This window comes from Coniophora puteana, assembly GCF_000271625.1.
Source record: "Coniophora puteana RWD-64-598 SS2 unplaced genomic scaffold CONPUscaffold_8, whole genome shotgun sequence".
NCBI classification, from domain to species: Eukaryota; Fungi; Basidiomycota; class Agaricomycetes; order Boletales; family Coniophoraceae; genus Coniophora; species Coniophora puteana.
Genome location: NW_006913060.1, coordinates 2,194,393 through 2,205,315, shown reverse-complemented (window position 1 = coordinate 2,205,315; position 10,923 = coordinate 2,194,393). Strand labels below are relative to the sequence as shown.

Here is a 10,923-nt window from a genome sequence, read left to right as displayed (position 1 = left end):
GTCTAATTGTTCTATATATTGGTAAGACTATATACGTAGCTGATGGTCCTGCAGACATACAACACATATAGTTAGCTTGGTATGTACATCATCAGTGAAGTCTCATCTCGCGTGCATAATCCATCTTAGTATATGGACTACATTGTAGCTCGTATCTCAATAGCATATCCTTTTCATGATGTAGTGTGCATATCATCCGAACAGAAACTATACTTATTGGAGGATGGGACTTGACACCATATTGTCGAACCCATTTCGGACGGACATCCGCATCATATCGCTGGGTATTCTGAATCATATGGCGAGCATTCACGAGTAACGGTATATTGGACTAATGGGGCTCCTATATCCCGGACCGCTTTGTTACCAGACATGGTCACGAACCAAGTCCGATTTCGCTCCGATTTCGCCCCAATCCAGATGTTAGCCATTTCGACCTCGCACGGCCGTGTAGTCAGGCGCATGGGCGACAAACCCAGACATCCATGCTCAGATCCTCCGTTGGATCTTCCCGAGATTTGTGAAGGGCGGTTGCAATGTGATGTTCGATATATCCACTTCAGCCCCAAGGAGACATAGAAGAAAAATTTTAATCCCCGGTTTCAAATGGAACTTCGAGGCATCAGCTTGTGTGTACCTTTCCACGAGTACAGAGGACTTGGCGCGCCGAGTCGCACATTGGGCCATCTCGGCGACGTCTACCTTGATATCTCTGGTCACCGGCTATTCGCGCACTTGGAGCGGGGGTGGGTCGAGTGGACATATTCCCTCGACTCCTCGGACGATCCTTCGATGATGAGCGTCGGGGTGGCTCGCCAGCAGCTGTTTCTTTATCCAGATATGCCAAAGCCAACGAAAGATACCCAGCGGTTTCTTTGGTGCACCGGCCGCGAGGTGAACTGGTTGAACATGAGTCTCATCTTGGAATACCGCGCGGAGCGAATCAGCTCCAACGTCGGGTCATGCTGGAACGGGCAATTAGTATATGAGTATTGGCGGCGCAACTTGTTCACAATTGAGACGGTTAAGTCCGGAGAAAAGGATGAAGACGGATCGGACGACAGCATTGTAGGAGATGGGATGGGTGTCTCTGACGAAAGTGACGAAGAGGATTCACAGAACGACGAGGCATCTAGCAAGCAGCAGAAGAGTTTGAAGAGCAAGCGCCTAATTGCAGAAGTTGAGACTTGCGACGGAGGCGCTCCAGCGAGGAAGAAACTTAAATTGGAAATAGATCCTGCTCCGCGGGTCGATGGAAGGTGAATGGCGTTGTTTCATTGACTATTGTCAGTTCAACTGAAACAATCGCACAGCAGTCGAAGAACCAACCAACCACGAGCGCGAACTTCGCGGACAGGAGCAGGCCACGGAAGAATATGAGGAGCACTGTACCAGACTGGGGAGCTCTTAGCAGCATGCCTTAGAAGTACGCGTTAAGTTTTCTTTTGCCGTCTTGCACTCCCAGATCTGCGTCGTCCTCAGCTGGCAGGATCTGATTGATACAACTGAAGGTTGCCTTTTCTAGTGTAGCTACCCTACTTACGATTACGATTATCTCTAATGGGGCGATGTTTCAAACTTTACAAGGCAACAAATTATTAAATCATGTTCACTTGCTTCGACGCGCGACACGGGCCCAAAGAAAATTTGCCCCTATAATATTCGCGTGTTAATATCGACATAGGGAACACGTACTAGACAGACGGTCACCCGACTCTTACGAAAAGTCGAACGAGGAGATGTTGACGAAAGACGCCCAAGAGTGGATTGGAATATGCGATACGATACAGGTAGGTGTGTGCTACGATGCGACGTCTAAGCTACACTCCCCAGCAAACCACAAAAATAGAAAATTCACCATCCAAGACGAAAGGGGTGCATTGTGTTACAACGTATGCAGACAAATGTTACAACGCGGCGCCCAAGCTGCGGGCTTTGGCGAACCGCGACTTGTTGTAGGTGACGGGGACATCCACGTTGACCTCCGCAGATGGCGACGCGCTGAGCCGAGAGACCTTTTCGCGCGCGGGCTCGCTCTTCGTGCGGCCGTGTTGGACCGGGGCCGCGGCGGGCGTCATCAGAGCGTTCAGGAGCGCCTCGCGGGCTTGACGCTGGTCGACCATGCCGTCGGGGCCGTGGCCGGAGCTGATGTCAGAGAGCGTGCCGTCGACGGAGTAAATAGAGCTTGTGGAGGGCTTGAGCTGGGTGTCTGATTCGATGCTCTTGATGACGGAGGCACGTTTCTTGGATCGGATCGTGGCGATGCTTTTGATGGAGGCGCGCTTCTTGGATCGGGCAATGAAGGAGAGGTCCTCCAGGGGCGTCGGGGAGGAGTCAGCGTCGACATCAGAGCAGGAGCCAGAGTGGATGCCAAGACCGATGTCACCAGAGGCGGGTGTAGCTGGCGACTGGCAAGAGCTGCTCGCAGAAGTCGAGGTATCGGCGCGAGAGTCGTCCAGCAGGTTGATCTCTTCAAAGTCCGAGTACGCTTCGTGCATCTTGGACTTTTCCGTGTCGGAGCCGTAGATGTAGCCGTCCGAGACCAGCAAGGTAGAGGTGTTGTAGGACGGGGGACTGACCACGATCGCGATGTTCGATTTGGGTTTTGTCCTGTTCGAGCGCAAGACCTGGAAGGACGGGAAGGGGCGATACCTAGGGCCGCTGCTACTACTGCCTCGTTCCCTTTTGGATCGGACGGAGAGGGCCTTGATTATACCCAGACCGATGATAAGGGCGACGAGGACGCCGACGACGGTGCCGATGACCCAAGCTTTCTCTTTTGCAAAGGTGTCGGCTTCAGAGGTAGGTGGCGAAGACGCAGGTGCAGTAGCCGAAGGTTGGGATTGGGCCATTGGGGCTGGTGAGGGCGCCTGTGAGAGAGACGGAGAGCCAGCGGCGAGATTGTTGGCCTGGTCGGGAGCGCGATAGAATGGAGAAAAGAGATCCCCGCCAGAGTAGATATAGTTGCCAGGATTACCGCGTTCAGAGGCTTTAAGATGCGGGGTGTCGTCGTCGTGGGATGTGGGCACTTCACCTGAGTCGGGATCGTCTGCGTGATTGTCGTCTCGAGGTATCGGTGCTGCCAATGCGCCGGAGAACGGAATTGCGTCGACGCCGAGTGCGATGCCGAGAAGGGTTAAAGAAAGTGCCATAGTTGTGTCGTAATATCGTTTCAAAGAGCGTGGATAGGAAATTGTAGATGGGGATGTGGTGGTCCGGTCCAAGAGACGAGATGAAAAACAACTCACGTGTTGGCTACACGTCGGAGGCGTGAGAAAGTACTGTACACGTGATACACACGTTGAAAACGCGCCTGGCTGATTTTGACCTCGACACCGTCTCAAGTTTCTTCTCCGCTTTCCTTTCTCTAACCACTGGATTATCTTGTTCATCTTATATCTTTTAACACGCTTACAATCTCATTATGAGCTCGATTCCAAAGACACCCTCACGATATCGCTCACGGTCAGATGCCAAAACACCACTCACGCCGTCCCTCGTCTCCGCTATGAACGGCGTCTCCCTCTCTTCTCGCAAGCGGGACTGCATAGCAGACATCTCCAACCCCTTCATCACCCGCTCCCGCCCCGCCTCTCCCAAACGCTCCAGCTCAAGCGTGTCCAGCCAAGCCCACTCTGGCATCATCCGCAAGGGCGGCGTCGAGAGCAGACTCGACGTCATCTCCCGCGACTACGTTCCTCCACAATCGTCGCACAAGAAGGAGATCAAGCGCTCCCGCTCGACGCCCGCTCCGAGGGACCGCGATCGCGCGCATTCGTCGGGAGCAGGCGGGGACAGGTTCATCACCGCCAGGGACGAGGGAGATGTCGCGAACACGCTCGAGATGATGAGCCTAAACAATAACAACGCCAGTCCCGGGCACACGGCCAGGCTCGCGGCTGCGACGGGTGTTCCGATAGGGCGCCGCGTGCTGGCGTACCACGAGGCGCCTCCGTCGGCGTCGTCTGACCCCGCGCTCAGCCAGCAGAGGGAGCTTGCACGTCCGTTATATGGGAGGCCAGGCGCGCTTCCGAGTAGCACGGGCACGACGACGAACAAGTCGAGGCGGATCAACACACAGCCGGTCAAGGTCCTCGATGCGCCCGGCATGGTCGACGATTTTTATCTCAATCTTACTTCGTGGTCGTCCCAGAACGCGGTTGCGGTCGCGCTCGGCGAGTGCACGTATATCTGGCGGGCGGATACGGGCAATGTCACGTTGCTCGGTGAGGCGCCGGAGGGGACGTACGTATCCAGTGTCGATTACTCCAACGACGGCGCGTACCTTGGTATTGGTCTTGGCTCGGGGGAGGTGGAACTGTGGGATATTGAGGCGGGGCAGAAGCTGAGGACGATGGCGGGGCATCAAGGGCAGATCGCGGTGCTCTCGTGGAACAACCACGTTCTTTCTTCGGGTTGTGGGGATGGCAGTATCTGGCACCACGACGTCCGTGTGCCGAGGCACAAGGTCATGGAGCTCCTTGGGCATTCGGGAGAGGTGTGTGGGCTGAGGTGGAGGGCTGACGGCGAGATGCTGGCGAGTGGTGGTAACGACAACGTCGTCAATATCTGGGACGGGCGGGTCGGGGATGTCGGCGAGGGTGCTAGGGGTACGGCCAAGTGGACGAAGCGGAATCATACTGCCGCTGTCAAGGTGCGTGGTCACGTTCAGCTCTCCTATCACCGCTGACTTACGCTTTTCCGCAGGCCATTGCATGGTGTCCGTGGCAGACCAATCTGCTTGCTAGCGGCGGCGGCACGAACGATGCGACGATTCACATCTGGAATAGCGGTACCGGTGCACGTCTCCACTCTATCAAGACGCCAGCGCAGGTAACCGGCATCCACTGGTCGCCACACCGCAAGGAGTTTTTGTCGACGCACGGCTACCCGACCAACGCGATCATGGTCCACGCTTACCCGTCCATGGAGCGCGTCGCCGAGATCCGGGACGCGCACGACTCGCGTGTGCTCTACTCGGCGATCAGTCCCGCAGGCGACCTCGCATGTACCGGTGCTGGCGATGAGAATCTCAAATTCTGGCAGATATGGGACACGGCTTCTACGAAGAAAAAGAAGTCGGAGAACAAGGACAGGCCGGCTTCAAGTACTACCAAGTCGGGTATCTTGTCTATTCGGTAGTCGGTTGTGTAGTACAATCATTTATTGTTGTCTGTGTGTATAGTTCAGAGTTCTACAATGATCTGGCAGAAATGTAGATATGAGTATGTGGTTAGGGGAGACAAGTGCATCACAAACCTAGAGAGGTTATACACAGCAAACATGTGTTAACTTTCAGTACAATGGCCATATTGCAGGTACTTGGGTTCACGCAAATGTAAGTGTCTGCGCTGATAGCAGTCTACTGTACCATTACGACCTTAAGTTCATGGTGGCGTGGGAAGTTGTTAAATTAAATTCTGCCTGTCCACCCCAACAAGATCAACGGGTAGGTGGCCTGGGGGACATTGTTCATGTTCCGGAACAGAAAACATTAAATATTGCACTATTTCATATGGTGGATGTTTGGTGCCGGTTCGATTTGGAAGTTGTGTCACATCACAGCATTGTCGGAGTCTGATTAGATGATGGATCTATAGCACAATTAATTTAATACCTAGTAGAATGATCAGGCAATGGTGTGCAGAATTCTGTGATCAAGTTGATAAGGACATGCGTGTTGCTCTTTGTTTTGTTTGATATATTCTTCCAGACACGGGCGCGCAAAGGCAAGTCGAGCAGGTGGTAGAAGTATCACATATATTGTCTATGTTTATCTTACAGTATTCTATCTAGCCTATGTAGTGTTGTTCTTGGCTTGGCTTGGCCTGAAAGCCACTGGCTTTGGCTTGGCTTCAAGTGGCTTTTGGCCTGACCAAATCTCGAGCCAAGCCAAAGCCATTGGCTTGTGGCTTGGCCTTGGCCTGGCTTGGCTCGAGCCATGGCTTTTGTATGGTACTTTAACTACACTACAAATTTACTTACAAATTATAGTCAAATGCTTTAATTGCAGGTTAACCATTGTATAGTGGTAAATACCATATGCTTGTGAGCAACTGCTTTTAAATATGCTTGATATGAGCCTTGTTAAGTCCTTATGAGAACACTTGGTTATGCCTAAACACCTGACTATGAGGAAAACACGGTAATCAATCCTCAAGAAATCACCTAATCCTATAATACAAAGCTAACTCTTAACAACACTAGCTCAACAAAACCAACCATAGACAGAACTAATCCTTGACAGGGCTAACCCTTGACAGAAATAACATTTAACTGAAATAGTCCTTGGTAGATCATAAGTTTCTTGTTAGCAATCCAAATAAACATGAAAGTAATGAATGAGGCATAATTTCTGTTAAGCACTAAGGAGTATATTGAATAACAGGCTTTCTACTAAGCACTGGTAGTACAATAGCTATATCAAAGATAAGGCCTATTCAGGATTATTACTACTACACATTAGTTTTATAGAGGTTAGTTCTTCCAAAAAAAAACAGATTCTGTCAAGAGTTGGGTATGTTTTGAGAGACAGCATAGTCACTGATAATTAGTAGTCTCATTAAAGACTAGCCTAGTGCAGGGTCAATCACCATTGATGAGAAATTAGGCTTTAAACTATTTAGCTCTAGAGGACGCCTTCCCAACACTGAATTTCCCATGATCATAAACAAGCGTGGTCTGCAGATTACACAAAGATTAGATAAAGGATAGGTGTACAAGGTTTACAAAAGTAACATCAACTGTAATTACTGATAAAAGTTGATAGTGCCATGCTCCAGTGCACAGCAAAGCCTGTTACCATTTACCTTTAGAGTAGTAAATATTTTCAGAAAGCATCTGACGCGCCAATGTACTTTATCTTTGGGCCCCTGACGAGCAGTTGTGCCAGCTTGTTCACAACCATTATCATCTGGGCCTTCAAGGAAAGGATGTCATCCGGAATTGAGTCTTCATCCATATCCTATGAATATCACACGGTGATATGATGGTGTTTAGGCAACACAAACCTGAAAATATCCATCATGGGTGTTCCGGTTATTTATCATAGAAATTATGGAATTCACTGAACAATTGCCATGGTGTTAGATACCCATCCAGCAATACTGAAGGATGGAACGGAATGGATGTTGGGGATGGACACGACATGCCGTGATCCACCAAAGATAAATAGCGAGATTGGTGCACACCACTGGCCACATAGCTGAGCTGGCTGTTACAAACCTCGAAATCATTCCTAACTGCAAACTCGCCGATAACAAACTGCATGGAAGAGATTCTCCAATGCGGGAACTTCTATGCTACTGACAAAAGCTTCATCATGATGGTAAATGAGAATCATAGTTGATACTTTGCTGAATAAGGTCCAAGTCATACATTGTTACTGAAGGGACAAAGGGAAATGCAGTATCACCAAAGTTGCATGAAAGCGCTTGTCTGACAATAAGTTGTCTCATTGATGCAGAAAATGGCAGCGCTGCAGCCACCAGTCACATGACTAGAGCCAATTTTTCAATCGCACCGCGAAGAACTGGGACGTTAGTAAGACCCTCTAACCCAGTTACCATATATGGTAACGGGTATATAGTATTATAATAAGTGTCTAACAAAGCCATGGCCTATTGGCTTGGCTTTGGCCTGGCCTGGTGGTGAAGTCAGGCCAACAATGCTTGGCCCCGTACTGGCTTTGGCCTGGCTTGGCTTGGCCTGAAATCTGGCTTGGTTTGGCCTGGCTTTGGCTTTTAGGCCAGGCCAAGAACAACACTAAGCCTATGTATATGTTTGAATGTATGCATGTACATATGCACATATTTAAGTTCGTGCATATGCATGGGCATTTTGCATCCACTGCGTGGAATTTATACCTGCATAGCTATGTGCGGATACCTTCAGGTTCAGCTGGCAGGCGACCTTGCCTTAAGCTTGCGGCCGACCTGTAGATAATACACCTTATCCAGAGTGCATGTCCACAGGGCCAGCTGCTAGTAGCAAAGAGCAACCTGCATAGCATAGAGCCCAGGGAAGACGAGTTTGTTATGTTTGCAGAACGGGGCTCCTGCACCCACCTCCAGAAGTGCAATGGGAGATGTGAGGAGTAGCTGAAGAAGAGGGGGAAACACGCACGTTTTGCCAAATGAGTGGAGTTTAAACACTCACCAAATAGAGACAGACATTGACGTCACGTCTGGTGTTGCTGCACATCAGTGGCTCAGTGTGGAGGCAAGTAGACTACATGCTGGTTTACCAATATCAAGATTTCACTTCATCAGTAGACACAAAATACAAGCACTGACTACATGTAACAGTGTGAGCCATCACAATGCCACGTAGTCATATTGCTCAATTGTAGACGGCCGGTAGCTTTCCCTCAACGAGGGTTTTGACGCACCTGTGCTAACTGTACAGTGGCTTACTTATATTCTCACGCATTTGACAAGTAGTTGAGACATGTATCGTACTTATGTTTTCTTCTTGGTCAAATCAACACCAGTATTTGTTGCTCTCATTACTCGTTCGCTCGCTCTGCTTGCTCTCCCCTCTGATCCCTGCCAGCACTGTCACAGTTTGATTCAACCAACCATCCTCGAAATGAGCTAAGTCATCGCTTCTCTTTTGACTTGCCTGTTTTCCTCCCACCCATTCAATTCTCGGCTCTTCTTTTTACTTTGTACTGTTTCCTTGTTTTGTCCTAGCTAAAAATGTCCTGGGAATTGACAGACACATCCAGCATCGGCTGGGACACCACCAATTTGTCAGCACCATCATCGGATCTCGCCGGTGCACCTGCTCAACCACCCTCGTCGATGCAGCAGCTGTCGACAACGGAACAGCTACTCTGGGGCGCGCTTTCCGACATGCACACTGAGATGGTCGAGTCTCGCTGCCGCTGGGAGCAGCAGCAAGACAACACCAACCAGGCGATGAACTCCATGGCCAACGCCATTCTCGGCCTCCGCACACTCACCAGCCACGCCCCTGCTCCCGCTCCTCCTCCTGTCGTTCACCACGCCGGCCTCTCCGCTCCACGCGCGCTCAAGGCCCGCGAGCCGCGCGTTTTCAATGGCTCAACCGCCGATGTTGAACCCTTCATCAACAAGATTGAAACAAATGTCCGCCTCCAGCGGATGGTCAGCGATTGCGACATGACAGGCTACCTATCGACTTACCTCAAGGACGGCAACCCCAAGACTTGGTATTACACAATCAAGACCCATGAGCCTCAGCTGCTTGCCAACTTCCCTGCGTTCCTCGCTGCTTTTCGGGAACAGTTTGCTGACCCCAATCTCTCCCGCACAGCTCTTCGCCGCCTGCAGAACCTCTTTCAGACCGGTTCCTGTGCCAGCTACGCCGCTCGCTTCCGCAAGCTCCTCCCTCTCGTCGACCTCTCTGACACCACGCACCTCGACCTTTTCAAGAATGGCCTCAAGTCCACTGTTCGTGACCTTGTCCGTGGAGTACGCCCCAAGCCCGCGATGTTCGATGATTACGTGAAGCTTGCCATCAATTTTGACAATGAACTCCACGAGGACAAGCAAGTAGCATGCCATTGCCCCGAACCCGCTTGCCGCACTGCTCCCCCCGCCGAGTACCACTATCGCAAGGTCCGACGTACCACCCTGCCGGCGTCATCGTCGACCAACGTTATTCCCATGGAGGTTGATGCCATCAAGTTCCGCGGCCTGGTTTTGCAAGAAGAAAAGGACTGTTGTCAACGTCTCGGCCTCTGTGACTACTGCGGCCAGACATCTGCTCACATCGCCGACAGCTGCCCCAACAAGTCCGACAAGGCAAAGAAGCACGACACTGATCGCAAGGCTGCTCTCGCAAAAGTGGGAAAAGCCTAACCAGGAGTCCAACCCCTGCCCTAGGGCTCCCGGTCGCTGACGCCAGGGCATGTCCGCTCCTGACTGCAACGCCCACGTACATTCGCGCGTCGGACAGACGTTATATACCCCAGAACTACATCCCCTCTCCCTTTGTCTTCGCTTCCTCTACTTACTTGAATTCTCCAGACCATTTCTTCATCAACATTTTGCTTTCCTTCCCTGGGCGCAAGCCTGTTCGAACCTTTGCCCTTGTTGACTCCGGTGCCAGTGCTTCATGCATCTCGGATCGCTTTGCTCAATGTCACTTGCTTCCTCGTGTTTTCAAGGACGTCCCCGTACCCATCACCACTGTCAACAATTGTCCCATTGCCGGTGGTCTCGTCACCCACGACGTGGTGGCTCAGCTCTCGGTGGACAAGCACTTGGAGGTCATGCGCTTGGGCATTGTATCTGTGGGTTACCCTGTTATTCTTGGTTTGGACTGGCTACATTGTCATAATCCGCAGATCAACTGGTCCTCGATGGACTTGTCCCTCTCCTGTTGCAACCTTCGTCGCTCCGATCCTGTTCGCGTCGTCGCCCAAGGCCCCGGTCTTCTGCGACTGCCTCCAGTTTCCCTCTCTGTCAACTCTTCCTCTGTCACTTCTGTCGGACTAGGCTTCGGTCTTCACGGCGAGTCTCTTCTTTCCTCTCGCTCCCCTGTTTTTTCTTCCCTTCCTGTACCTACAACCCCACTCTCCAATATATCACCTTCTGCCTCACATGATGAGTGTTTGGCCAACACCTCATCCCTGCACTTGTCCACGGACTGCGCGCCATCTCCTCTAAAGTTAACTTCTTCTCCTCCGTCTTTCCTCTCTGCAATGGCTGGACTTAACGGCTTTGGTCGCTCTATCCTGAGTCGTTCGCATCCTCTTCCTTCTCCCACTCCCAACATTTGTACCCTCTCTGCCTCGTGCTTCCAGAAAGCCGCAAAGAACTGTGGTATTTCACTGATCCGTTTCCACCCTGTAGACTCTCCGTTGTACCGCATCACCACTATGGGCTTAACACCCTCGTCGCATTCCTTGGACCTCGGACCTGATGACCCTCATGA

General features: G+C 51.3%; 3 protein-coding genes across 3 annotated transcripts; 2 read left to right on the top strand and 1 right to left on the bottom strand.

Moving 5' to 3' along the window:
* Positions 1-606: 606 nt before the first annotated feature.
* On the top strand, positions 607-1,424 carry CONPUDRAFT_74368 (uncharacterized protein; the record flags this gene model as incomplete). Its single annotated transcript, XM_007771668.1, has 2 exons — positions 607-1,259; positions 1,292-1,424. The coding sequence occupies 2 exons, from the start codon at positions 607-609 to the stop codon at positions 1,422-1,424; spliced, it is 786 nt and encodes a 261-aa protein (XP_007769858.1).
* Positions 1,425-1,808: 384 nt separating this feature from the next.
* CONPUDRAFT_145091 (uncharacterized protein) lies at positions 1,809-3,152 on the bottom strand (the record flags this gene model as incomplete). The annotated part of the gene is made up of 1 exon (XM_007772192.1): positions 1,809-3,152. One exon carries the CDS (start codon positions 3,150-3,152, stop codon positions 1,908-1,910), a length of 1,245 nt encoding a protein of 414 aa, XP_007770382.1. The 3' UTR covers positions 1,809-1,907.
* Positions 3,153-3,424: 272 nt separating this feature from the next.
* On the top strand, positions 3,425-5,174 carry CONPUDRAFT_126524 (WD40 repeat-like protein; the record flags this gene model as incomplete). The annotated part of the gene is made up of 2 exons (XM_007772191.1): positions 3,425-4,654; positions 4,708-5,174. 2 exons carry the CDS (start codon positions 3,425-3,427, stop codon positions 5,140-5,142), a joined length of 1,665 nt encoding a protein of 554 aa, XP_007770381.1. The 3' UTR covers positions 5,143-5,174.
* Positions 5,175-10,923: the final 5,749 nt, after the last annotated feature.